Below are 26428 nucleotides of genomic sequence, written 5' to 3' on the forward strand. Positions count from 1 at the left end.
CCTTCTCCCCCCTCTTTCCCCACCCTTTCCTGGCTTTCACATTAGGAACAAAGAAGGGAAAAAAACAGCAGTATGACGAAGAAAACCAGCTGCTGCCATTGCAGACTCAGGCTGGGGGCTGGGTATTTATTCCATCTGTTCTCTTTGTTAGGCTCTTACCCTGTTACTTCCCCTCCCAGGACCCTGACTGAAATGGAGGATGTTTCTAGGATCCTTTGTTACTGAAAATAGCTTAGAAATGTGCCGTTTACTCGCGATTTAGGTGAGACACAGCAAAGATTAAAACTGTTCCAAGCACCTAGAAAAAGATGAAGGTATTTCTCCTTCTCAGTCTGATTCAAGAATACCTATTTGATGTCAGATGCTGTGAGTGGTAGGAGGTCATTATTTGTTCATTCCAGTCATAGGAACAGTGTTGCCTAATAGGTGGTATCTTCATTTATAACTGAGAAATTGAAAGTACAGAATTAATATGTCCTTTGTTTATTAAGATCTCATAGCAAGAAAATACCAAGCCAGAATTTGATCCCAGATCTTTTAGGTTTAGAATCTAGCATTTAGGGGAAGGGAGTGGCACAAAGGCAGGCGTGTTCAGAGGTGCCTACTTCTAGGGACTCTTGCAGTACTGGGCCAGCACTCTTTACATTTCCACAGTGACCAGTCCTAATTTCTTCAACAAATAAATCTCCAGGGGAAAAATGAGATGAGGAATATACAGGTTAAAAGAGAATTTTAAAATGTCAGCCAGTTGCAATGTGTGGATCTTATTTATATCTTTAAAGAAAAGCAAAGGTTTTATACCTAGTGCCTTCTTTTGATGCCTTTTCTCCTGTCCTCTAGCCTTAGTGTCCCCCGTCTGTCCTTCCAGTCCACCCTCACCCACATTCCTGAAGCTGATCTCTTCCTGAGCACTCCTGTACTGAGTCACCTTCCTGGGTGTGCTGGGAAAGTGTAAGAAACTCAGTGACTTCTTGTCTGAGTGATCAAATGTTTTGAGAAGTGCCCAGATTTCTAATACTGCTTTTCTGCCACCCTTTCAGACTCTTTATTTGCTCCCTTCTTCCTAACTCTTAGCACTTGGTTTTTGTACTTTGGAATTCAGTCCAGCTTTGTTCTTGTCCTTCAGGTTTATCCATCTCTCCTTAAAGCTTGCACATCCGTGGTTGCCTAGTTCTGTGGGACTTAGTAGATGGGTATTTGTTTGGCCAGGAGGTCAATGATAGGAATCTGGTTTTCCCTGCTATGGTGTATACATACAAATGGCTTTGAGGTGCTGAATTTTTCCCTCATGTAGTATATTATAGCTGTGGGGAATATAAAGTAGAAATCCTCCATATGGGCACTTTCTTAAATTAGGACATGGTAGGGACCTCTTGTTTTGTCCTTTCCTCAGAATCAGAGAGCTCATATAGAGCTTAACGGACATGGCTTATTGTATGCTGGGAGGACTTGCTGATGTCGTAGCTATGTTACCCTCACAGAAACTTTGTTATTTCCTGGGGATCTTACTAATAAGTGTTCAGATCTTTTAGATAAGCTAGGCAGATCTAGGCCTCTTCCCCAAAGGCCGTATCTAGGACTCTTCCCCAAAGGCTATATTATATCAGAGAGAACTATACTGGTACCAGAGTCCCACTTTTTTTTTAACTTCCTATTGTTCTCTGCTCACATGTATGTACTCTTTATCTCTCTTCATGGTTGTTGGATAAGCTCACACATTTGTGCTGCCTCATGTAAGTGAGTAGAAGGCGCTGCTGACTTGGATCCACAGATTTCTCAGCATGTTTCTACTTTCTCCACTTTTCTCGTGTGTTCTCTTTTAGTCATAAAGTACTTGGGTTACTCAAGGGACATGTAGCATGAGATTATGGAGGGTGTTCCCTGTAGAATAAGGACAAACGCCTCAGGTTATATCTCAGGCCGAGCAAGTAGCTTATGGTCCTGAGTCAGTGAGTGAGAAGGAAGGTTAGGTGGAGTGGCTGTATAACTCAACCTGAACCTTTCAGTCCTGCAGAATCTTAAAGCCCTGCAGGCTTTAGAGTCAGGCTGTGTTCTCAACAGTATTTTCCCAAAGTCCTCTTTCCTAGCTCACTTACTCACTCCCACCTGCAGTTCTTAGGAATTTCAATTCCAGGGTGTCAGGCAACGCCCTTCTCCTCCATTTCCTGTTTGTGGTCTTCATTGAGAGAAGCCCGCAACAGGAAGTCCTGGGGAAGTAATGGCTTCAGCTGTAGGCCTGGGGGCATTAGCTCATTACTGCAGTTGGGGAATACTGTGCTACGTAGTAGGCCCTCCCTTTTGTTCTGGGGGCCCTTATGATCTGGGACTCAGGCCACTGACTTTGTGCCTTGACTCTTTATCTTCAGAGACTAGAAATTATCTTCCCTTCTTATGCCTCAATCTGCTTAAATTTTAGAATTCAACATAAGAATCAAGATTCATGACAAAATTAGCTTGGACTCTGTAGGGTGGATTCTTTTAACATATGCAAAAATAGTGAAGAAAGAAAAATAGGGTCCTTCTGTTGGACAGCAGGGGGTGCCCTTTCCCTTCGCTTTATTGCCTGGCACTCCCTACTGCATTCAGCCATTTTAGACAGATTGTTTTTGCTCTTAGCTAACTCCATTTTGTGTTTGTGACGCAGGAAAAAAAAAAGAATTGGGCCAGGGAGGAGCCCGACTGAGGGAGGAGTGAGGCAGGCCAAGACGCAGCCAACAGACTCCTTTACTCAGCACTTGCTCATCAGGGGCTTACCTTGCTGCAGGCTGCCTGCATTTTGAGCCCCAGATGTAGCAAGTCCCCGCCCTCTGAGCCAAGAACGGAGTGCTTTCTGGCTATGGCTAAGTTAGGCTACACCTAACTGTAACGGGGTGCTGGCTTTTGAGACGGCAGGTGTGCATCCCTTCTCCCTCTTCAAGAATCTAAACCCGAGTTTAGGTTGGATTTTTCTTACAGAGATGTTGAGGGTGGTTTTCTCAATTATAGGATCAGCTAAGAGAAATAGGTACCCTTTTCACTCGGTTGTCTGAGAAGAATCTGACATCCTAATCATCCCAGGGAAGCAGTCTGACTTAAAAAAAAAAACACATACAAAACATTTATTTTTGAAAAGGTAAAAAAGAAACCACATGTATATGTAATACATAAATGTATACACACATATATATGTGAAGAGAAGAATATGAAAACGATCTCCATTTCCCAATTTGTTTTATTTTTATTTTTTCGAAGTTTTTTTTTTTAATTTTATTTATTTATTTGACAGAGACATAGTGAGAGAGGGAACACAAGCAGGGGGAGTGGGAGAGGGAGAAGCTGGCTTCCCACTGAGCAGGGAGCCCAATGCGGGGCTCCATCCCAGGACCCTGGGATCATGACCAGAGCCGAAGGCAGACACTTAACGACTGAGCCACCCAGGCGCCCCCTTTTTTTATGACTTTATTTGAGAGAGAGAGAGTGAGTGCACAAGCAGGAGGAGCAGCAGAGGGAGAGGGAGAAGCTGATTCCCTGCTGGGTGGGGAGCCCGACTTGGGGTTTGATTCCAGGACCCCGAGATTACGACCTGAGCTGAAGTCAGATGCTTAACTAACTGAACCACCCCAGCACCCCATCATCCCATTTAAAAACTCATGGCTCGTCTTGTTTTATCTATCAACATCAGCCTTCTCTTTGCTGTACCAGTTATTTAAACTATCCTAATTAGTTATATCATTTAATCCTTAAGTAAGTAGTTCAGAATGTATATCAAAAAATGAGTACTTTTTAAAAAAAGAATTATATTACCTTTGTCACATCTAAAAAAGTTCTTAAATATCATCAGATATCCACTCACTGTTTCTGTCTTACAGGTTTGTTTGTTGTTGTTTTTATAGTTTATTAATCTGAATCAGAGCCATATAAAGTCCATGCGTTACAATTGGTTGATGTCTCTGTAGTTTCCCTCTCCAGCTTGTGCTGTCTCTTAATTTTTTATCTTGCAATTTGTTTATAGGCCTGATTTCTTAGGAAAGAGGGAGGATCCCTCAGGTTGGGACTGGGAAGTACAGAGCCGGACTTCTTTCCACAGAGCACAGCTTCCCATCTTCAGGAGGTCCCCCAGAAGTGATGGGGGAGGCACTGAAGGGGGAATGCCCTGCAACCTTCAGAGAAAGGGCTGGAATATCTAACTTAGGGGAGTGGCTTATTTCTTGTGAAGGGATAGCTTGTGATTCAAAGTCTTAAGAAAATTCACGGCAGACTGCTCTCAACAGAGTGGACCATGCTCTTTCCTAGGAATTAAAGGAGCACCTTTAAGCTTTGGGATACCGAATTTCTCTGCTGTGTGATGGCTCACGTCCCTAGGGTGATTTCAGCTCCTCAGCTTTATCTAGTCACTTCCCTTCTTCTTCAGTGGCCGCCTTTCTCCCTGACCAGACCTAAAGGGTTAGCAGTACTTCATAGACTGTCTTAGAGAAAGAAAAATCGTGTGCCGTGTTGGGGACAGGCACACGTGAAAATTCTTCCATGGCTTCAGCACTGTCACCTCCCCACTCTGCCCCATGACTTTTTTGAAGATTGTCTTTGAGTCTGATTTAGATGAGGAGGTGAAAGCTTTTGCCTGATGCTCTTTCTCTCCCTTCTGAATTAGGTCAGTGCCTGACTTAACCGCAGCTGCAGCCGACAGTCTTTTCCCTTGCTCTGGGGGAGAGCAGAGGTTACAGAAGGGAAGTTGCAGGGTCTGACTTCTTGGCAAGGCTGGCAGGGCACTCGGCAAGTTTGGTCCTTAGAGACTAGGTTGGCTATGTGCCTACTTCGGAAGCTGTCGTTTCCATTAGCACAAGTGCTTAGAATCTGCTAAAGAGGCCAGGGTTGCAGCAGCTAGAGTCATGGATGCTGGCACTGACGTGCTCTTTGAAGAGTCGGCTGATAAGGGTTTCTTTTCTGCTCTTGTCAGCGGAGAGGCACAGTCATTTGCCGATAAGATTCTCCTTCCCTCTCTGCTAAGGTGTGCTGTATGTACTCAGGTTTTTATCGTGTATGAATTTCATACAGTTCTACAGAGTGAAATTACTCAGCTCTTGATGTCCTTTTTAGTGTGAGACATGGTATGAGCCCTTTGTTCTGGGCTTCCCGTCCTTGCTCTGGCAAAAATGAGAGCTGGAACCCAAGCATTGGTAAATTTATATGTTGAGTGCTATAATATTTGTATACTGAATCCATACACCATCCCAGCAACAGGGGTGGGAAGGCTGCTAATGGGAGTATCCTATCAACTCTACATTTTAAATTTTTTTTATCTAATAAAATTTTTTAAGTAATCTCTGTGCCCAACATAAGCCTCAAGCTCATGACCCCAAGATCAGGAGTTGTGTACTCTACTGACCAAGCCAGCCGGGCACCCCTTGACTTTTTTATCTTTACTTCTGGTTGTCAGTGGGTCTTCCTCAACCTACCCACCCAGTGTCAAAGCTGAACCAGGGTCAGCTGTCTAAGGATATTAAAATATTATAGGTGGTATCCAGACTCGTTCCTGTCCTACCTGTTTCACAGTTTGCTGGTGGGTAACACTTTTAAAAATTTACATGTTAGATAATGTAACTACATTAACACATCATACTACTTTAGTTTTGTCCATGTTTGCTTGTAGTCTTTGCCTATACTGTATATATAGCATTTATTTGGTTGTCATCAGAGGGGCGTACATGTATCACTTATTTATTTGAAGTATGCAAATCATATGTGTATGGGTTAGTGAATTTTTACAAAATTCAAAGTGAAGCTTATATCCATGTAGTGAACACCCAGATCAAGAAACAGAACATTACTAAGACCTAGAAATTCCTTGTACCCCCTTCAGGTTTTAGCTGATTCCTTAACTCCTTCCACCCTGGCCCAGAGTAACCACTGTTCTGACTTCTTGCACCACAGATTTCTCTTATCTGGCTCCTTCATCCACAGCATATTTACTGGTTTGCTCACCTACAATACACATTAATAAGTACCTTCAGAACTGCTAACTCATGCCACTGTGCAACTCACATCTACTAACTAGAGTTCATATTTGTTTATGCCAAGCATGTTTGTTTCTGTTTATGAGCTAATTCTCAAATCCATCAATTGCTTTCTACCTCCAGCCCCACCATAACTGGGCCATGCCTTCATTTCTTACCTAAAATAACTAAACCCTCCTCTTTTTAAAAGTTTTTCAGTCTCATTGACAGTCATTCTGTGTTGTATAGTAATACTTGAAATAATATGCTTTTGCCTCTTTTTCTTGATTTATAAGTTGAAGATTTTATCTTTTGCCTCTCTGTTAGGAAAGTGAGGATGTTGATACTTAAACTACTACCCTTCCCTTTCCTCTCCTCCAAATTGCCATTATCTACTGTTTAGGTATTTGAATGTTTACACTTTGTATTGTTAAATATAAGACAAATACAGAAAGCTACATAAAACAGATGTACAACTTAGGGAATTATTATAAGGTGAATGCCCTTGTAAATGCCATATGTATGGAGATACACTCTCCAGGGGGGATCCTAAGAACCTCCATGTGCCCCTTCCCTACTAAGAGAAACAGTTATCCTGACTGGAAATCACTTTTTTTTAATCACCTAAGTTTATATTTCTGAACACTATAGTTTAGTTTTGCCTGTGTTTTTAAATGTCTTTGTCTCTCTTTATCTCTACCTTTCTCCCTTTTTTCTTTATTTTTCTTGAAATTCATTTGTTGTAAGAACTGTATTATTTGTCCTGTGAAGTTTCTCATAATACGAATTTTTGTGATTTTATTCCCATAGTGTAGTTCATATGTTTCTGTTCCCTATATTTGCTGTAAATGGGTAAGATGGGTCTAGAAGCTTAATCAGAATCAGGCTCCATTTGTCTTTGCCGAGACTTCTCCATAATAGATGTTAGGTTCCTCTTCAGATGACATATAATGTCTCGTCATCCCTTCTGTGATGTTAGCAGCCATCAGTTCTCAGTGCATAGACCTGTTCATGAGGGTTGCAAAATGGACATACTTCAAATAAAAGGAATGCCTTATACATTCTAGATATTAATCCTTTGTCTCTTTGGTGTATCACAAACATCTCTGACTCTGTGGCCTCTTCACTTTTTTTTAGTATCTTGTTGACTAGTTCCTTACGTAAAGTGCTTAGATTTATCAGGCTTTTTCTTTTCTTTATGGCTAATGCATATTGTGTCCTGTGTGAGAAATCCTTCAGTCATTATAGTTTTGCCTGTCACATTGAGCTTTTTAATTGATTGGTAATTGATCTATTTGCCTATGGATGCCACTTAGTTTTTTCATGTGACACTTAATTCCAGTCCTATCTGTTGTGAAGTCTGTCCTTCCCCCAATCATCGGACATGCCCAGTCTGTTCTCTCAAGTGCTCTTCTGGACTGTACTCTTTGCTGTTGATCATTTTGTCTATCCTGGTGCCAGTAGCACATGATCGTGGTTTTTACAGTTTTATAAAATGTATTGATATCATCTATCTTTTGCTGCTTTTTTAAGAATGTCCTACCTTTGGCCCCTTGTATTTCCATATAAATTTTAGAAACTGCTTAACAACTTAAAAAGAGAAACCTGTTAGGATTTTTATTCTGCTGACTCTATAAATCAGTCTGAGAAGAATTCACATCTTAACATTATCGAGCCTTTAATCTATGAATCTGTAAATCTGTATTCACACACTTAATTTTTAGTGTTTTTCATTAATGTCATATAGTTTGTCCGTAGAGGTCTTGTATAGCTTTTCTTAAATTTATTCCTAGATACTTCATGTTTTTATATAATTTTAATTTTATTTTTTGCTTGCTTATAATTTATAGGTCCTTTTGGATTTTTTTATATTGACAATTACCTTCTTCAAATGAGTGTGTTATGCTCAGTGTCTTGAATAAATTGCTCTATTTTGGTACTTAAAGAAGAAAAACAAATGAGAGTGTTAATTCTTTCTAATCCTTAGAATTCTTGTTTCCTTTTCTTTCCTTACTACTACACTGGTTCAGAAATCCAGCCAGTGTTGTTGAATGAAGCGATGATAATGAATATTCTTGAGCCCCGCCCCCCTGCTTCTGTCATCACATCTCTTCTCTAACTGTGACCTTCCTCTCTCTTAGAGGGATCCTTGTAATTTTACATTGGGTCCATCCAGATAATCTTGAATAATCCTCTACTCTCAGTATACTTACCTTGATGATACCTGCCTTGTACCTTTTATATGCAAGGTTGTTATTCATAGGTTCTAGGAATTAGGTTGTGGATTTCTTTGGGAAGCTGTTATTCTCTACCACAGTGAGTTTTCAGGATTTTTTAAATTTCTTATTAATTTCTAGCTAACGGCATTTTTGGTCAGTGCTCTTGTAATTTCAGTCTTTAAAAATTTGTAGAGGGGCACCAGGGTGGCTCAGTCGGTTAGATGTCTTCCTTCAGCTCAGGTCATGATCCCGGGGTCCTGGGATCCAGCTGGCATTGGGCTCCCTGCTCAGCGGGGAGCCTGCTTCTCCCTCTCCCTCTGCCGCTTCCCCTGCTTGTGCTTTCTTGCTCGCTCTCTCTCCCTCTCAAATAAATAATAAATAAAATCTTAAAAAAAATTTGTTGAGTTTTCCTTTATGGCTCTGAATATTAAATATTATAAATATTCTGTATGCACTTAAAAAGCATGTATGTGTTCTTCAGTTTCATGAAGGGTTCTCTGTATCTTCATTAGTTCCTTTTTGTTAATTATATTATTTAAATTTTCTATATTCTTGGGACGCCTGGCTGTCTCAGGGAAGCATGCGACTCTTGATCTCGGGGTTGTGGTTTTGAGCCCCACATTTCAGTGGAGAAATTTAAAAATCTTTAAAAATAAATACATTTTCTGTATCCTTTTTGTTGGCTTGTTTCATCAGTTACTGACAGAAATGGTTTAAAACATGCCACTTTGTGGATTTAGCATTGCAGTTCTGTCAGTTTTACTTCCTTTTTGTCTTTTTTATTCGTTTGTTTGTTTGAAGTAGGCTTCATGCCCAGTGTGGGGCTTGAACTGACCACCCTGAGATTAAGAGTCGCATGCTCTACTGACTGAGCCAGCCAGGTGCCCCATCTTTTTGAAAAGCTTTTTGTATTGACATAATTTCAGAGTTATGGAAAAGTTGCTAGAATAATACAAAAAATTTCCTGTACATACTTCATCACATTCCTGAGATGTTAACATATTACCACATTTGCCTATATAATGTGTGTATCATTTTTTGGAGTAAGTGCATGTATGTGTGTATGTGTATCTTTTTTTCTGAAGATTTGAGGCTAAGTTACAGGCATTAGGTCTCTAACCTTTGGTGTATGTTTCCTAGTAACAGGTCCATAGCTACAGTAAATATATCAAAATTAGGAAATCCATATTAATATAATCCTATTATCTAATTTGACCTTCAGATTACACCAGTTGTTACAATTATGTTTTTTACAGAAAAAATCCTGGGTCATGCATTTATATTCAGTTGTTCTGTAGTCTTCTTTAATTGGAAATAATTCCTGTTATAGTCACCTGCAAAGGCAGATGGACCCCTGCTCAAAATTGGGTTTGAATGTCAAGATTAATGATGCCCTACACACACCGAGAGGGTATGAAAAGATTAACTTAACTAATGGAGGTCTCTGGGAAGAGCAGGGCAATCCTCTCAAGCAGGTTTGAAATGGTTGACAGGGCAAGAAAAAGAGACTGGCCTGGGTTTTTATTGAGGTTAGGATGTGGAGCCAGGGTGAGAATTCCCGCACAGGTGCAGTACTTGGCGTTCTTGTTAATCTGCTGCCAGCACCAAGATGTGGGGCACAAGGGGAGAGGTGAGAGGCGAGGCTTAGTAGCTGTCCACGAAACAACAAAAAATGGAGTCAGCCTTCTCATTACTGTTCCTCAATCCTTACCTTTCATGACCTTGACAGTTTTTTGGTCACCATGCTTGTAATTCTTTACATGTGCTTTCATTTATTTCTTTTTTTTTTATTGAAGTCTAATTGACAGACAGTGTTACATTAGTGTTAGTTGTACAACATAGTGAAGCCCTAACTACAGTTACGCTCACCAGAAGTCTAGCTCTCCTGTTACTGTACAGTGCTGTTAAAGCATCATTGACGATATTCCCTGTACCGTACCTTTCATCCTCATCACTTACTGCCAGACTGGAGGCCTGTACCTCCCACTGTCTTTCACCCATTTTGCCCATCCTTCCCTCCTCCTCCCCTTTGCAGCCATCAGTTTTCTGCATTTATGAGTCTCTGTGTGCTTTTTGTTTGCTCATTTGTTTTTTAGATTCTACATACAAGTGTAATGAAAAGGTATTTATCTTTCTCTGACTTATTTCACTTAGCACAATACCCTCTAGATCCATACATGTTGTCACAGATGACAAGATCTCATTCTTTTTTTTTTTTTTAAGATTTTATTTATTTGAGAGTTGGGGGGAGGGAGAGCATGAGCCAGGGGGAGGGGCTGAGGGACAAGCATACACTCTGAGCTGAAGTCAGACACTTAACCAACTGAGCCACCCAGGCGCCCCCCATATTTAGGTCTTTAATCCAGTTTATTTTTGTGTCTGGTGTTCAGAAATTGGTCCAGTTTCATTCTTTTGCATGTGGCTATCCAGCTTTCCCAGCATCATTTATTGATGAGACTGTCTTTTCACCATTGTATACTCTTGCTTCCTTTGTTGTAGATTAATTTACCCTATAAACATGTGTTTAATTCCATGCTCTCTGTTGTGTTCCATTGATCAATGCGTCTAATTTTGTACCAGTACTATACTGTTTTAAGTATTATAGCTTTGTACTATATCTTGAAATCTGGGATTGTGATACCTCCAGCTTCGTTCTTCTTTCTGAAAATTGCGTTGGCTATTTGGGGTCTTTTGTGGCTTCATACAAATTTTAGGATTATTGATTCTACTTGTGAAAAATACTGTTAGTATTTTGATAGTGATTACATTGAATCTGTAGATTGCTTTGGGTAGTATGTGCATTTTAACAATATTAATTCTTCCAGTTTGTTTGAGTCAGCCTTGACATTTTTGAAGAGTGCATACCTGTGATTGTAGAATGTCCCTCAGTTTGGGTTTGTCTAATGTGTCCTCATGATTAGTTTCAGATTATTCATTTTTTGTGCTTTATATATTTTAATATATAAATGTACAATGTTACTGGGTACATAGAAATTTAAAATTCTTATACTTATCTGATAAACTAAAACTTTTATTGTAATGTGATTGTAATGTGTCCTTATTTATGTTCTGTATTATTTTTGTTCCCTGAAAGACTGTTTAGCTAAAATTGATGGAACTTCATCAACTTTTTTTTTTTTAAGGTTTTATTTATTTATTTGAGAGAGAGAGCAGGAGCAGGGTGGGGGTGGGGGGCAGAAGGAGACGGAGAAGCAGACTCCCCACTGAGCAGGGAGCCCAACATGGGGCTTGACCCCAGGACCCGGAGATCACAACCTGAGCCAAAGGCAGACACCTAAGCCACCCAGGCACCCCCAAACTTTAGAACTTGCCTAGTGTAACTTTATACTTTCATCATTTCTCTATTCTTTTTCTTTTTCTTAAAGATTTTATTTATTTGAGAGAGGGAGTGAGAGAGAGAGCACAAGCAGGGAGAGTGGCGGGCAGAGGGAGAAGCAGGCTCTCCACTGAGCAAGGAGACCGACGCGGGGCTCAATCCCAGGACCCTGGGATCATGACCTGAGCCAAAGGCGGACGCTTAACCGACTGAGCCACCCAGGCACCCCCATCCTTTGTCTATTCTTAATTCTAGATGTTTCCTTCATAAAACAGCATATACTTGGACTATTGTTTTTCTTTTTTCACTCCAGTTGACAGTATTGGTTTTAACTAGAGCATATAATCCATTTACATTTAACATAATTACTGAAATACTTAGGTTTCAATCTGCTATCTTATTTTGCACTTTCTGTTCCATCTATTCTATTCTAAGCTGATTTCATTCTCTTCAAAATGTTTTCTAATTTCTATTGTGATTTCTTACCTAACTTCTGAGTTACTTGGATATTTATTCGATATGAAATAGTTGGGGGAATTTCTAGTTATCTTTTTTACTGATTTCCGAGTTGTGGTCATAGAACATACTTTGAATGATTTCTACCCTTTGAAATTTGTTGAGGCTCTTTTAAGCAGCATGTGGTGAATTTGGTACATGTGCTACGTGTACATATGAAAAAAAGATGTAGTTTTTCATTGTTGGATGCATTGTTTTAATATAGCAATTAGGTCAAGTTTATTAGATGTGTTCACATTTTCATATACTTTGCAAGTTTTTGTCAGCTTGTTTTATTAGTTTCTGTACAAAAGGTGTTAATTCTTCCACAGTGGTTATAGAATTACCCTTTTTTCTTTTGGTTTAGTCAGTTTTTGCTTTATATATTTTGAAACTAAATTATTGGATGTATTTAGATTTAAAATTGTCTTCCTTGTGGATTGACCCTTTATCATTATTAAATGTGTGTTCAAGCCAGTAGCATTATTAGAGAAGAAATTTTTATTTGATACTAATATAACTGCAACAGCTTTCTTTTGTTTAATATATCTTTTTCCACTCTTTACCCTTAACATTCACGTCTTTATTTGAAGTGTTGTCCCTTCTAAGAAGCAGCACTTATTTAGTGTGTATGTTTTGTAAATCCAGTCTGATGATCTTAGTCTTTCATTGCAAAGTATTTAATTCATTTGAATTCATATATACCGTATTGCTATTTGTTTTGTTTGATTTTTTCCACTTTGTCTTTTTCTGTTCTTATCTTCTTACAGATTGATTTAGAACTTTATTAAATTTCACATATATCCTATTTTTAGTTATACATTTTTTTACTGTCTTTTTACAGGTACCTTAGAAATTATACCTACATCCTTGATTTATTACAATCTAATACAAATTAAAACTTTTTCCACCTTCCAGATAATGCTAGAACTCTACATCATTTTAACTCTATTTACAACGTATCTTCTTTTTTTATTTTTAAGATTTTATTTATTTGAGAGAGAGAATGAGAGAGAGAGAGCATGAGAGGGAAGAGGGTCAGAGGGAGAAGCAGACTCCCTGCCGAGCCGGGTGCCTGATGTGGGACTTGATCCCGGGACTCCAGGACCATGACCTGAGCTGAAGGCAGTCGCTTAACCAACTGAGCCACCCAGGCGCCCACAACGTATCTTCTTTTTGAGTCATTGATGTCACATATTTTAATTCTACATGGTTTGGACCCTATAAGCATTTTTACTATTATTTTATAATATCACTATTCACTTAGAAACACTTTTCTAGTGTTCCTCATCCCAACGTATATTTCTGTATTTACTTTTGTAATAATTTTTCATCTTCTGCCTGAATAATTACTCCCCTTAATATTTATTTTATTAGTTCAGGTCTCCTGAACTGTTTTTATTTTGCCTATGTTTTTGAAGGATATTTTTTGTTTTCCCTTTTTTGTTAAGACAACTGCACTGTCAGTGTTACTGTAGTTCATTTGAAGGTAATTATGTTCTACCCCCTGCTACTCTGAGAATTTTTTTTACTCTGATTTTTAGCAGTTTTACTGTGATGGTGTGCCATGATGTGGTTCTTGTATTATTCTTTGGGATTCTCTGAGCTTCTTGATTCTTTGTGTTGAAATCCTTCATCACTTTTGGAAAATTCACAGCTACTTTTCCTTCAAGTATTCCATTTTTTTTTTTTAAGATTTTATTTATTTATTTGAGAGAGAGAGAGAGAGAACACATGCGCACAGCAGGGGTAGGGGCAGAGGGAGAGGGAAAAGCAGGCTCCCTGGATGACGGGCTTGATCCCAGGACGCTGAGATCATGATTTGAGCCAAACGCACGCAGCTGCTTAACTGACTGTGGCCCCAGGCGCTTCTTTTTTGGCACTTTCTTTTGCTTTCAAGTTCAGTGCCAGTGAATATCACATTTAGCCCTCCATTTTATGTGTTACTGTATGTATGTGATACTTGTTTTCATTATTTTTAATATTTTTCTCTCTGCATTTATTCACCCTGTTCCTAGAGTGTAGGCTTTATAAAGGGCTTTCAACTGTGAACCTGTTGTTCACCTTTATTCAGGATGTAGCCTTTTGGGTTCCCAGCTACCGAGGAGTGAGTCTTATATGAGACTCCCCACATTAGATAGAAACTGAACCTTGATCCCAGTCCACCCTTGCTACACAAAACCGTCAAACACGTATTAGAACAGTGTGCCATTGTTGTGGTTCTTTCTGGAGCAGTTCATCACCATCTTATCACTTCTTCCATGTTTTCAAGGAGGTTTTTTAAACACTATACCAGCATTTTTAGATGTTTTTCATAGGAGACTTGGCATCATTATTGGAAATGAAAGTTCTCATTTCTTTTCATATTTTACATGGTAATTTTCACCACATTGAAAAATGAAAATGTTATGTAATGAAACCAGTCTTTATACCATATATCTTGATTTTATGTTATTCTTAGAAAAGTTTTTGTTCAAAATTATACTGTTTTTCTATTTTTAACATTCAGTGTTTAATATGTCTGGAATTTATTTTTGTGAGCAGCATAAAGTTAGGGTCTATTTTCCTTGAAAGTGGGGAGCCAGTTGCTCCAGCACTGTTGGTTAGACCAGAAGTCAGCAGACTATGCTCAACCCATTTTTGATAATAAAGTTTTATTTGAACACAGCTATGCCCAGTTGATGACATATTATCTATGTCTTTCATATTACACTAGCGGAGTTGAGTAATTGAAAGAAACTATGGTGCACAGAGCCTCAAGTATTTACTTTCCAGTCACTTAAGAAAAAAATGTATCAACCTCTGAATCAGACCATCCTTTTTTCATTGATTTGAGTTTCTACTTCGGCATATGCTAAATGTTTCATGTCTATTTCCAGTTCTTTGTTCACTTCAGATGTTCTTTGACTGTCACTCTGTTATAATTATTGTAGCTTTATACTACTGTACTTTATTGGCCTTAATGATATAATTTGTTCAGATAGACAGGTTTATTGAGGTACAAGATGCATATAGTAAAATTTACCCTTTGTATGTGTACAGTTCTGTGGATTTTGACAAATGTATACAGCCATGTAACCACCACACTCAAGATAGAGAATATTTTCATCTCTCCAAAAAGTTCACTTCTTCCCATTTGTCTATCCCCTTTCCTCACTGTGAGGCCCTGGCAGCCACTGCTCTGATGTCTGTCTACAGTTTTATCTTTTCCAGAATAGTCATAATAAATGGAATCAAACATTATCCTTTTAAGCCTAGATTCTTTCACCTAGCATAATGTGAGATTTGTCCATGTTGTTGCATACAGAGATACTCCTCTTTATTGCTGAGTAGTATTCCATTATATCCATTTACTGGTTGATGGACATTTGGGTTGAATCCAGTTTGGGGTGGTTAAGAGTAAAGCCAGTAGAAACATTTACATGCAAGATTTTGTCTCGATATATGTTTTCATTTTTCTTCCGCAAATACCTGGAGTGGGATCGCTGAGTCCTTTGTTACTAACGTAACTATCAAATAAGAAATTGTCAAACTGTTCTCCAAAGGGAGAACCTTTTTTTTTTTTTTTCATTTCCACCAGCGGATGCTTTGCATCCTTACCAGCACTTAGTTGCGTCAGTTTTGTTTTTTTAGTGACTCTAGTGGGTTAGGCATTGTAGGGGGGTTTTTGGGGGGGTTTTTTTGTTTGTTTTTTTTTAAGTAATTTCTACATCCAGCATGGGGCTCAGACTGAGCCACCCCAAGATCAGGAGTCGCATGCTCTACCGACTTGCCAGGCACCCCCGTAGGCATTGTAGTTTTAGTTTCTAATTAAATTAATTCCTAGTACATATTCTACATATTCCTAATACCTTAACGATGGTGAGCATCTTTTCCTGTGCTTACTTAAACTTGTATAACTTTTTTGGTGAAGTATCTGTCCAAATCTTTTACCCATTAAAAAAAAATTGGGTTGTTTTCTTAGGATTGAATAATGAGAATTTTTTTATATGTTGTGGATACTAGTCCTTTATCAAGATCTGTGTTTTGTAAGTATTTTTTCCCAAGACTTATTTTGTTCTTTAATGGTACCTTTGAAAGAACAGAAGTTTTTAATTTTGATGAAGTCTGCTTTATCAATTTTTTCTTTTATGTTTTGTATTATTTTCTGTTGCTTTGGAACAAATTCCCACAAACTTAAAACAGCATAAATTTATTATCCCACAGTTTCCCTGGGTCTGGAATCCATGTTAGCTGGATCCTCTGCTGAGGGTCACACCAAACTGAAATCAAGGTTCTGGCTGGACTTCCTTGCTTTCTGGAGCTCAGTGTCCTCTTCCAGGCTTATGTGCTATTTGGCTGAATCCAGTTCCTTGTAACTGTAGGACGTAGATAACTGTTTTCGTGCTGGTCATTAGCTAAGGGCTGTTACCAGCTTCTAGAGGCTGCTCATTATTTCCTGCCACATGGCCTTCTCCACAACCTGGTAGTTTGCTTCTTCAAGGACAGCAAGGAGAGGGGTTATACAGAGTGTGTGCACTAAGAGGGGGGCCAATTTAAGATTCTGCCTACCACATGGTTTGTTTTTAAGAATCTTTGCCTACCCCCCTAGGGGCGCCTGGGTGGCTCAGTCGTTAAGTGTCTGCCTTCAGCTCAGGTCATGATCCCAGGGTCCTGGGATCAAGTCCCACATCGGGCTCCCTGCTCAGCAGGGAAGCCTGCTTCTCCCTCTCCCACTCCCCCTGCTTGTGTTCCCTCTCTCACTGTGTCTCTCTTTGTCAAATAAATAAAATCTTTAAAAAAAAAAAAAAAAAAAGAATCTTTGCCTACCCCAAAGTTGGGAAGATTTTTCTGATTTCCTCTAGAAGTTAATAGTTTTAGGTTTTCCATCTCTGGTCTATTGTATGTATTTATTTACATGTATGTATGTTTTGAGATGTAATTCACATAACCTAAGATTAACCCTTAAAGCAAGAAATAAATTTTAATTTGTATTAAAAAAATAATTCCTGGCTTAGAATCAGTATACATCACTCTGCTCTTACATCATATGGTCACCTCCCAGATGCAAGATGGGCTAGGAAATGTGGTCCCTACCTGCACCATCATTTCCCAGGACAAAAACTCCACATTGTAGAAAGGGAGCAGATACTATGGTCGACAGTTCTCTGGGCCACAGCCCAGACTGACCCAGGGAATTTTGTCCAGTTTTCCCAACACCATTTGTTGCAGAGACTGTCTTTTTTCCATCGGATATTCTTTCCTGCTTTGTCAAAGATGAGTTGACCATATAGTTTTAGGTCCATTTCTGGGCTTTCTATTCTGTACCATTGATCTGCGTGTCTCTTTTTGTCTCGTGTGTCTCTTTTTGTCTCAATGATTACAGCTTTGCCGTATAGCTTGAAATCCGGAATCGTGATGCCTCTAGTTTTGTTTTTCTTTTTCAGGATTGCTTTGGCTATTTGGGGTCTTTTGTGGTTCCATACAAATTTTAGGATTGTTTTTCTAGCTCTGTGAAAAATGCTGCTGGTATTTTGGGGCACCTGGGTGGCTCAGTCGTTAAGCTTCTGCCTTCGGCTCAGGTCATGATCCCGGGGTCCTGGGATCGAGCCCCACGTCCCTGCTCCACGGGACGCCTGCTTCTCCCTCTCCCACTCCCTCTGCTTGTGTTCCCTCTCTCGCTGTGTCTCTCTGTCAAATAAATAAATAAATAAAATCTTAAAAAAAAAAAAAGGCTGGTGGTATTTTGATAGGGATTGCATTAAATGTGTAGATTGCTCTGGGTAGTATAGACATTTTAACGATGTTTGTTTTTCCGATCCATGATCATGGAATGTTTTTCCATTTCTTTGTGTCCTCTTCAATTTCCTTCATAAGCGTTCTGTAGTTTTCAGAGTATAGATCTTTTACCTCTTTAATTAGGTTTATTGCTAGGTATCCTAACTGTTTTTGGAGCAATTGCAACAGGGATTGATTCCTTGATTTCTTTTTCTGCTGCTTCGTTTATTGGTGTATAGAAATGCAACAGATTTTTGTGTGTTGATTTTATATCCTGTGACTGAATTCATGAATTAGTTCTGGCAGTTTTTTGGTGGAGTCTGTTTTATTGATTTTCTTTAAAGCAGCTTTTTGAGTCATTGGATTTTCTCTGTTGTTTCATTTTTATTGGTTTCTGCTCTTAAATTCTTTATTTCCTTCCTTCTGCTTGCTTTGGGTTTGTTTTGCTCTTCTTTTTCTAGTTCCTTGAGATAGAAAATTGGACTACTGACTTGATCTTTCTAATTTTCTAATGTAAACTTGGTGCTGTCGGTTTCACTGTTAGCACTGCTGTAGCTGCGTCCCTTATATTTTGATGTATTGTACTTTCATTTTCATTCAGTTCTGTGTATCTTAAAATTTTCTGAGACTTCCTCTTTGACTCACAAATTACTTGGAAGTGGTTCTTTGGCTTCCAAATGTCTGGATATTTTCCTGTTCTCTTTTGGTTATTGATTTGTTGTTTGATTCCATTATGGTCAGAGAACATGCTCTGATTTCAGTCCTTTAAATCTATTGGTTTTTGTGGGGTTTTTTTAAGATTTTATTTATTTATTAGAGAGAGAGTGCATGCGCCCAAGCCGGGGAGAGGGAGAAGCAGGCTTCCTGCTAAGCAGGGAAGCCTGACACAGGGCTCGATCCCAGGACCCTGGGATCGTGATCTGAGCCGAAAGCAGATGACCCAGGTGCCCTGATGATACTGACGTTTTACCAGTTCAAGTAAGCATAGAAACTTTATTTTCATTTAGGTCCCTTTACCCTCCCCAGTTTTTATATAACAATTGTATTTCCTCTACATGGGGCTACTCCATTTTGGTAGAGCTGAGAAGTCCATATTGTGTCTGTCTCAATTGGAGGGGGGTTCTCAAATAGGGCAAGGATCAGGTAGAAGCCGGGTACGGCAGTTAAAAGGGCTCACTGGAGGCAGAACAGAGGCGAGAGTTTATCAAACATATTGCGAGGGAGCACCTGGCAGGGGCGCAGAGGAGAGGCTGTCTGCTATGGGGCAGTGGGTGTGCACCGTTCTTAAAGAGGGAAGGTGAGGAGGTATGGCAGCATACGGAATTTTCCCTTTTGTGGTAACTGTGGTTGTTAGTAGCCCATTGGTCCGTGGGTATTTTCAGGTGGGTCGCATGATGTACCTGTGTGTGTTTAGTCGGGGGGTCGCTGTAGGCCCTTGTCTCCACTCCATCGCTCCAGCCTGTGAGCGAAAAGCAGCCTCTGCACAGATGATTGTCTTTCCTCCGTAGCCCTCCTGAGTTGCTAGTTCTGGTAGTTCTTCGTTAGTCTGGCGGTGGTTGTGAACTGCCGTGTGGAGTTACATCTTCCACAAAAAGGGAGCTGCCTTTTCATCCCTGTCTTTCTTGTATCTGTACCTTATACTTATTTTTATCTTATTGCCAAGCAAAAAAGTTGAGTCTATTTTTTCTGTTTTTCAACATCAGTAATGAATACGTATCTTCGTATTTTGCCTGTATAAAATGAGAGCTTTACTTTTAACTTTTCTCCTTCCCCTTTTCTAAGTTTTTGTAATACAGTCTGGGTGTTTTAATTCTCCATTTTTATCTGACCACCCATAATTTCCATTTTGTTATATGACCTGTCTTCAGTACCTCTCTGACTTTTCCGGACCTCCCCCTCACTCCGTGCAGCCATAATGACCTTTTTGCTTTTTCTTTGAGCTCACTGGGTATGCTCCTTTCTCAGGCCTTTGTATTTGTCATTCCCTCTGCCCGAAATGCATCCCCCTCTCCCTGTAGATACTCACTTGGCTTTGTGCTCTCACTTTCTAGAAGGTCTTTTCTCAAAAGTCACATTCTAAGATTTTTCCTCATCCCCCTAAAGGTATAATCCATCGCCCATTTGGTCCCCGTTTCTTCTCTAGATTTTCTTTTCACAGAACTATGACTAGCTCATATAGTATTTTATGTATTAACTGCTTGTCGTTTCTCTTGATTAGAATATGAGTTCTCTGGAGGCAGGAATCTTCTCTGTTCTGTTCACTGTTTTGTTTTTTTAAAGATATTATTTATTTATTTGAAAGAGAGAGAACACGAGAGTGGGAGGGCAGGGAGGGGGACAGGCGGACTCTGCCTTGAGCTTGGAGCCTGGGTCGGGGCTTGATCCCAGGGTCCTGAGATCATGACCTGAGCCAAAACCAAGAGTCAGACACTCAAGTGACTGAGCCACCCAGGTGCCCCTCTCTCTCGTTCACTGTTGTATTCACAGTGCCCAGAATAACCTGGCACATAAAGATACTCAATAATAGGTACTCAGTAAGTGTTTATATAAGTAACTAATCTTCATGTATTTAGCATTTTCCTGCGAGTTTGGACTGACAGGCCAAAGGATGAGTGTTTTTAATAGTTCTTGGCACTTTTTGCCATGTAACTTTCTTTTTTGTTTGCTTTATTTCTTATTTATTTGTACCAGGTAATACTTTTTATGTGGTTTAAAATTCAAACAGTATGGGCACCTGGGTGGCTCAGTCCCATGTCAGGCTCAGGGGGGTGTCTGCTTGAAGATTTTCTCCCTCTGCCCCTCACCCCGCTTGCACATGCACACACATGCACACTCTCTTTCTCTCTCTCTAAAATAAATAAATCTTTAAAAAATTTTTATAGAGAACTGTTCAAGATGGAGCTTGAAAGAAAATAGGATTTTTAATAGGCACAAAAGGATAAGATGGTGGAAGGCTCTAGTAACAGGTTGGCGAACTACATCCCTCAGGCTGACCACCCATTCACTTATGTATTGTCTTTGACTGCTCTTATGCTATAGTGGCAGAGTTGAGCAGTTGAGACAGATCATATAGTCTGTAAAACCTGAAATATTTACGCTCTGGTCCTTCAGAGAAGGATCTGCAAGCAAATGATAGGATGTAGTTGGGAAAGAATTATTGATAACAGTTAAAGAAATGAGAATGAGATGTTGACTGTAGTTGAGGGTAGGGGTCAGTAATAGAAGGGTGGCCGGTTAAAGAGAAGGAATACAAGAGGGAAACCATTGTTAATAGGAAGTGAGGACGCATTCCAGGCTGGTATAGTAGTTCAGTAAGGCCTGAATGTGGCTTGTCCATAATCATGCTTTTCTCATCTTTCCCTTACTAGCTAAGAAGGATCAGGAAGGTGGAGAAGAAAAGAAATCTGTGCAAAAGAAAAAAGTAAAAGAGTTAAAGGTGTTGGATTCAAAGACGGCCCAGAATCTCTGTGAGTAACTCTGTGATCCCAACTATTTGTCTTTTAAAAGCTTAATTTTGGTAGATCCAGGGTGTCTTGATTTGTTGAGTTCCTAATGTATGCCAGGCATTGGATAGTGAACTTCCAGTATCTTGTTTAATTCCTCAGTAGCACTGCAAGATTATTTCCTTACCATAAAACTAGACACTAACAGTGGTTGAGAGTTTTAGGAATTTGCCCAGTCCCATAGGTGGTGAGAGACAGGTATGGGACTGGAACCTCAGATTTTTTTTTTTATTTCAAAACCCTTACTGTTTCCATTGCATCCGCAGAATATTCTAGCCACTGCATTTCCCTCTTTCTAACTTTTTCTTAAGTACTTCTTTTAAATGCAGGCACTGGGTTCACTTTAATCTAAAACACTTTTGTGGCTTAGAATAAATAATATAAATCCTGCACTTCTCAAACTAGGATCAGAAACTCCTCCGCAAAGTTGGTATAGGTGGTACTTATTTGATGATCAGGATGAATGTTCATTTTTTGTTTGTTTGTTTGGCTGTTGATCTCCTTTATGCTGAGTAATAGAGATTTAAATATTTGCTCAGCAAATATCTGAGGTTCTGCCATGTTGCAGTCTCTGTTGGGCCCGTATGAGACATGTGTTCCAGAGATGAAAGGGTACATATTCCATAAAACCCACTCACAGTCTTGTAATGTGGCTCTTGTCCCCATTTCTCCATATGAGAAGATTAAAGTTTAGATGTTGTGACTCGGCCGAGGTCACACAAGGAAACAATGACACATACCCATAAGTAAAATCAGAGATATCATGAGAACAGTAAGCCCTTACGTTATTCTTTGCTGTATAGTCCTAGATCATTGACAGCAAATACCACTAAATGTTGTCTGTGGGTAAGTCTTTTTATGGAGACCAAAAGTAATGGGAGATGGTTCCTTTTCTCAAGTTTATCTCTGGGAAGAGAAAACATGAGTAATTCCCATTTTAGAAAGTGATAGAAGACTGTGGGTATTACATGATTCCTTCCAGTTGGATGATAACAATACAGAAAATAGAACTCACAAAGAGAATGAGATTTGTTTAGGGGAGGATGGCCTAGGAGATGTAATTTAGTGATTCAGAAATTATTAAGTGCCTCTTATGTGCTAGGGACACTTAAGCTGAATAAGGCACAGTTCCTGTCCTTATGAAGCATCTGTCTGGTGCAAACAGAAAAGTAAATAATGGGAACCACACAGATGAAGTGCTGTGATAGAGATGAGCTTGGATGCAGATGAGAGCCCCGGGAAAGGGGCATCTAAATCAAGTGCGGGCAGTACTGGAGGGAGCATGTCACTCAAAAGGAGGTACTGCTTACATGGATTTGAAAGAACGATGAGTCAGGAGTGAAGTGAAGGCTGAGGGCTGGCTTGTTGCAGGCAGCGGGGTCAGCACGTATGAAGGCGCAGACGCACGGAGTGTGACACAGTGTGGTTGGAAAACTAAAGGCCATATGTGGGAGAGGAGTGGCAGGAGAAGCTTTCAAGAAATAGAAGCTAGATTATCAAGAATTCTGACAGGCTTAGGCTAAGAAATATCTGTGATATCCTGAAGGTCTTGGAATTTATTAAAAGGATTTTAATCAGGAAAATGAGTGATAGTCCCTGTGTAATTCGGGGGAAGGCTACTTGGGCAGTGACTGAGGCTGGATTGCTAGCGTCCGGGAAGACTCCAGGCAGAGAGATGAGTTATGTTCTCACTTTAATCTAGGTGAGAGATGATCAGGGCCTGAAACTAAAGTAGTGAGAATGAGTAGGAAGGCAGGCAGAAGATACTAAGGAGATAGAAATAATGGAACTTAGTGACTGAGGGAATGAAGGAGATGTTTTCTTTGGTTTACATCACTCTGTAGAGAGTGGTACCATTTACTGAAATAGGAAAATCCAGCCAGGAGCAAAATGTCTTTCTGGGGAGGAGTGGTGGGTACTGGACATGAATGAGAGGTGGCAGGGTGGTGGGTAGAAATGATGACTTGTAGGATAGAATTAAGGTGCCTGTGGGACTCCTCCAGAAGGATGGGTGTGTTAGGCCTTTGGGTATAGGAATCAGGAAGAAGGTTTGGCTGGAGGTAGGAATTTAGGAGACAGAATATGAGTCATAGCTGAAGCCATGAGTTTGCTTTGAAGGCCACTAATATTTAAGGGGCAAGTAGAAGGGGGAGAGGGTCAGGGAACTCAAAGGCTGGAAAGAAGCAACAAGAAAAATGGTATGACATAGTCCTAAGTGGGGGTAGTCAGCAGTGTCAGATGAAGATGGGAATCCGGTAAAATAAGGAAAGGACAGGTGTCCTTTGGATCTGGCGTGAGGAAAGTCAGTGGCCTTAAGCAAGAAGAATTTCAGGATAGCGTAGAGGTTAAGAGCAGAGCCTCTGGAATCCTGTAGTATTTAATTCCTGCTTCCAGCTCTCACTGGCAGTATGACCTTGGGTTTGACTAGCTTAATTTGAAGTATCAGTTTCCGTTTCTGTCAAATGGGGTTAATAATACAGACATTCAAGGATATCATGAATAGGATTAAATGAGATTAGGTATGTAGATTACGTTTAAGTGTTGTGTATGATACTCAGTAAGTAATTGTGGTCTTTTCATTGACTCTGGGGACAGAAGAATAGATGAGAGCTGTGGAAGTGAAAGAGAAGAGACTATTGTATTTTTTGAGGGAAAGAATATCCTCAAAAAGGAGGAATATCAGGTCAAGGTTTTTGGTTTTTTGTTTTTAAGACAGTAGAAACTTGGTTATGTGTATATCCTGAAGGAAAAGGTCCTCAGGGCCACCTGTTCTACTGAAATCTAAGAAAAGGACGAGTACATGGGTGTAGTTGCTGATAAGCTTACACAAGTGTTGGCACACGTTTTCTCCTGGATAATTCCAAATAGTCCTTACCCAAGCCTTTTCTGGCTTGGCTCCAGCTGGGAGCCCCCAGTGCGTAAGAGAATGCTGGGGTTTTTTTCCCAGTGAAGAGGAAGAAGATTTTTTTTTTTTTTTTTTTTTTTTAAATCGGCAGTGGTGGGACAGTTGGGAGAATGGGGATACTTTGGAGGAGCTTGTAAGAGAGCCTAGCGTAGAGTAGGGACACACAAAGGACTGCTCGGTGGCGCTGAGTGTATCACTATTGTTGGCGCCACTCCAGATGAACTGTGATCTGCGGAGTCTTTGCCAGCAGTGTTCATCACCCCAGGTGCAAGGGGAGAGATGACATGGCTGGATCGACCAGGAATTGGAAGGAGAAGGAAACAATAATAGGAGCAGTAGTAACAGAGATGGCAGTAATAGTAGAGATCAGGCGAAGCTATAGACTGTAGGTCTAGGTGAAGGAGAGAAGGCAAAGTAGAACTCGTACATCCGAAGAAAACGGAGTGGTCAGCGCTCACTGATGGGGTTGAAGGGCCATTGCAGAGGCTAGAGAACTGGAAGACAGGAAGTGTTTGTTGGTGAACAGGATATGGCAATTTAAGAATCAGAGCATTTGAAGGCAGTGGCAGCTTTGAGGATGGAGTCATAGGAGTGGGAAACTAAAAATAGAGTGGGGTGAGTATCTTGGATGTATATATAGAGAGAAGATCAAAATCTTCCTGTGTGAGCAAAGGCCAGGAGCCACAGTGTTCGTAGAATGTGGTGCTTAGAACAGGGTAGCTGGCATGTGACATAAATGTGGGGCGTTCATGAGAGAGAAAGCTGGGAGGTGGGAACCTTAGATGTCGGACTCAGGAACTTGGACTTTAACTACCCAGGTAGTGGAGAGCTGGTGGAGGTTTCTGATAGTGACTTTAAAAGAAAACTCTTAGGCAAATAGGCCAGCAGAGGTTTATAGATAGGCTGGAAGGGAGAGGAGACTGAGAAGAATGTGTCTTGATACCTCATTTTCTGGCAGCCATCTTTCTGGGTTCCTTCCGCATGGCCTATCAAGAGATTAAGAATGTCATCCTGGAGGTGAATGAGAGTGTTCTGACTGAGTCTATGATCCAGGTAAGGAGCAGGGTTGTGTGTGGGAGCTGGCTGTTCGTGCCACGGTACACTGGCCTCATCTCTTTGGAGTGTGAGGTCCTCTAGATTGGTGCTTTACAGAATGCTGGCTTTGGGTCAGCATCCATCTCTCCGGTGGTTAGATTATTTCTGGTATATTTTTCAAAAGTCCTGCCATCTCACTAGCTGCCCTAACCCCCAGCCCCTGTTTCCCTCTTTGTGGTCCTTGGGCAAAGTAGGGGACTGACAGGAGGCTCAAGCTATCAGCTCATGAGACCGTCCCTTCTCTCTTTCAGAACCTCATTAAGCAGATGCCAGAGCCAGAGCAGTTAAAAATGCTCTCCGAACTGAAGGATGAATATGATGATCTGGCTGAGTCGGAGCAGTTTGGTGTGGTGGTGAGTGAGGCCTGTGGCAAGAAGCTCTTCTTGGACCCCCTTGCTGCCCTCCTCCCCTGAAGCAGCTGGGGTGCTTGCTCCTCGCCTCTCGTCTAGTCTGAACCTCTCTTCCTTTCTCTTCCATGCTCTGGAACTCACGGCCCCCCATGCGAGGCTCAAGCCTGTATGTTTTTTCTGACCTGCTCCACCTGTTGGCCATCCTGGAACTGCTTGTCTTCCCCACCAGATGGGCACTGTGCCCCGCCTGCGGCCTCGCCTCAACGCCATCCTCTTCAAGCTACAGTTCAGTGAGCAAGTGGAGAATATTAAGCCAGAGATCGTGTCTGTGACTGCCGCGTGTGAGGAGTTACGAAAGAGTGAGAGCTTCTCTAGCCTCCTGGAGATTACCTTGCTTGTTGGAAACTATATGAATGCTGGCTCCAGGAATGCTGGTGCTTTCGGCTTCAACATCAGCTTCCTCTGTAAGGTGAGCCAGCTGGTTAGAGCAGAGAGACAGAAGGGAAGGCCGCTGGCCTCTGTGGGCACCATGTGGCAAACTGCTGTTGGCCTCAGGGGATCTTGGGCGTGTCAGGACTAACACGTTTCTCCTCTTCCCCAAGCTTCGAGATACCAAGTCCACAGATCAGAAGATGACATTGTTGCACTTCTTGGCTGAGTCGTGTGAGAATGACTATCCTGATGTCCTGAAGTTTCCAGATGAGCTTGCCCATGTGGAGAAAGCCAGCCGAGGTGGGGCAGGTTGAGGTGAAACTGGAAGGCTGTTCCAGGCCCCCAAAATCTCTGCATCGGGACGGA

The 26428-nt window shown here is 40.7% G+C and overlaps 1 protein-coding gene across 3 annotated transcripts in view; it reads left to right on the top strand.

The window, feature by feature from the left end:
* The window catches only part of DIAPH1 (diaphanous related formin 1), a 108217-nt gene that overhangs the window by 55506 nt on the left and 26283 nt on the right, over positions 1-26428 (top strand). For all 3 annotated transcript variants that reach the window (XM_073905545.1, XM_025852279.2, XM_025852283.2), the window contains 5 exons: positions 21146-21244; positions 25144-25238; positions 25532-25633; positions 25860-26099; positions 26233-26362. In XM_073905545.1, coding sequence (XP_073761646.1) covers positions 21146-21244; positions 25144-25238; positions 25532-25633; positions 25860-26099; positions 26233-26362 — 666 coding nt within the window. The remainder of the gene's footprint in view (positions 1-21145; positions 21245-25143; positions 25239-25531; positions 25634-25859; positions 26100-26232; positions 26363-26428) is intronic.

This window comes from Callorhinus ursinus, unplaced genomic scaffold (assembly GCF_003265705.2).
Source record: "Callorhinus ursinus isolate GAN/ISIS: 27379988/994484 unplaced genomic scaffold, GSC_fseal_2.0 scaffold23, whole genome shotgun sequence".
NCBI classification, from domain to species: domain Eukaryota; kingdom Metazoa; phylum Chordata; class Mammalia; order Carnivora; family Otariidae; genus Callorhinus; species Callorhinus ursinus.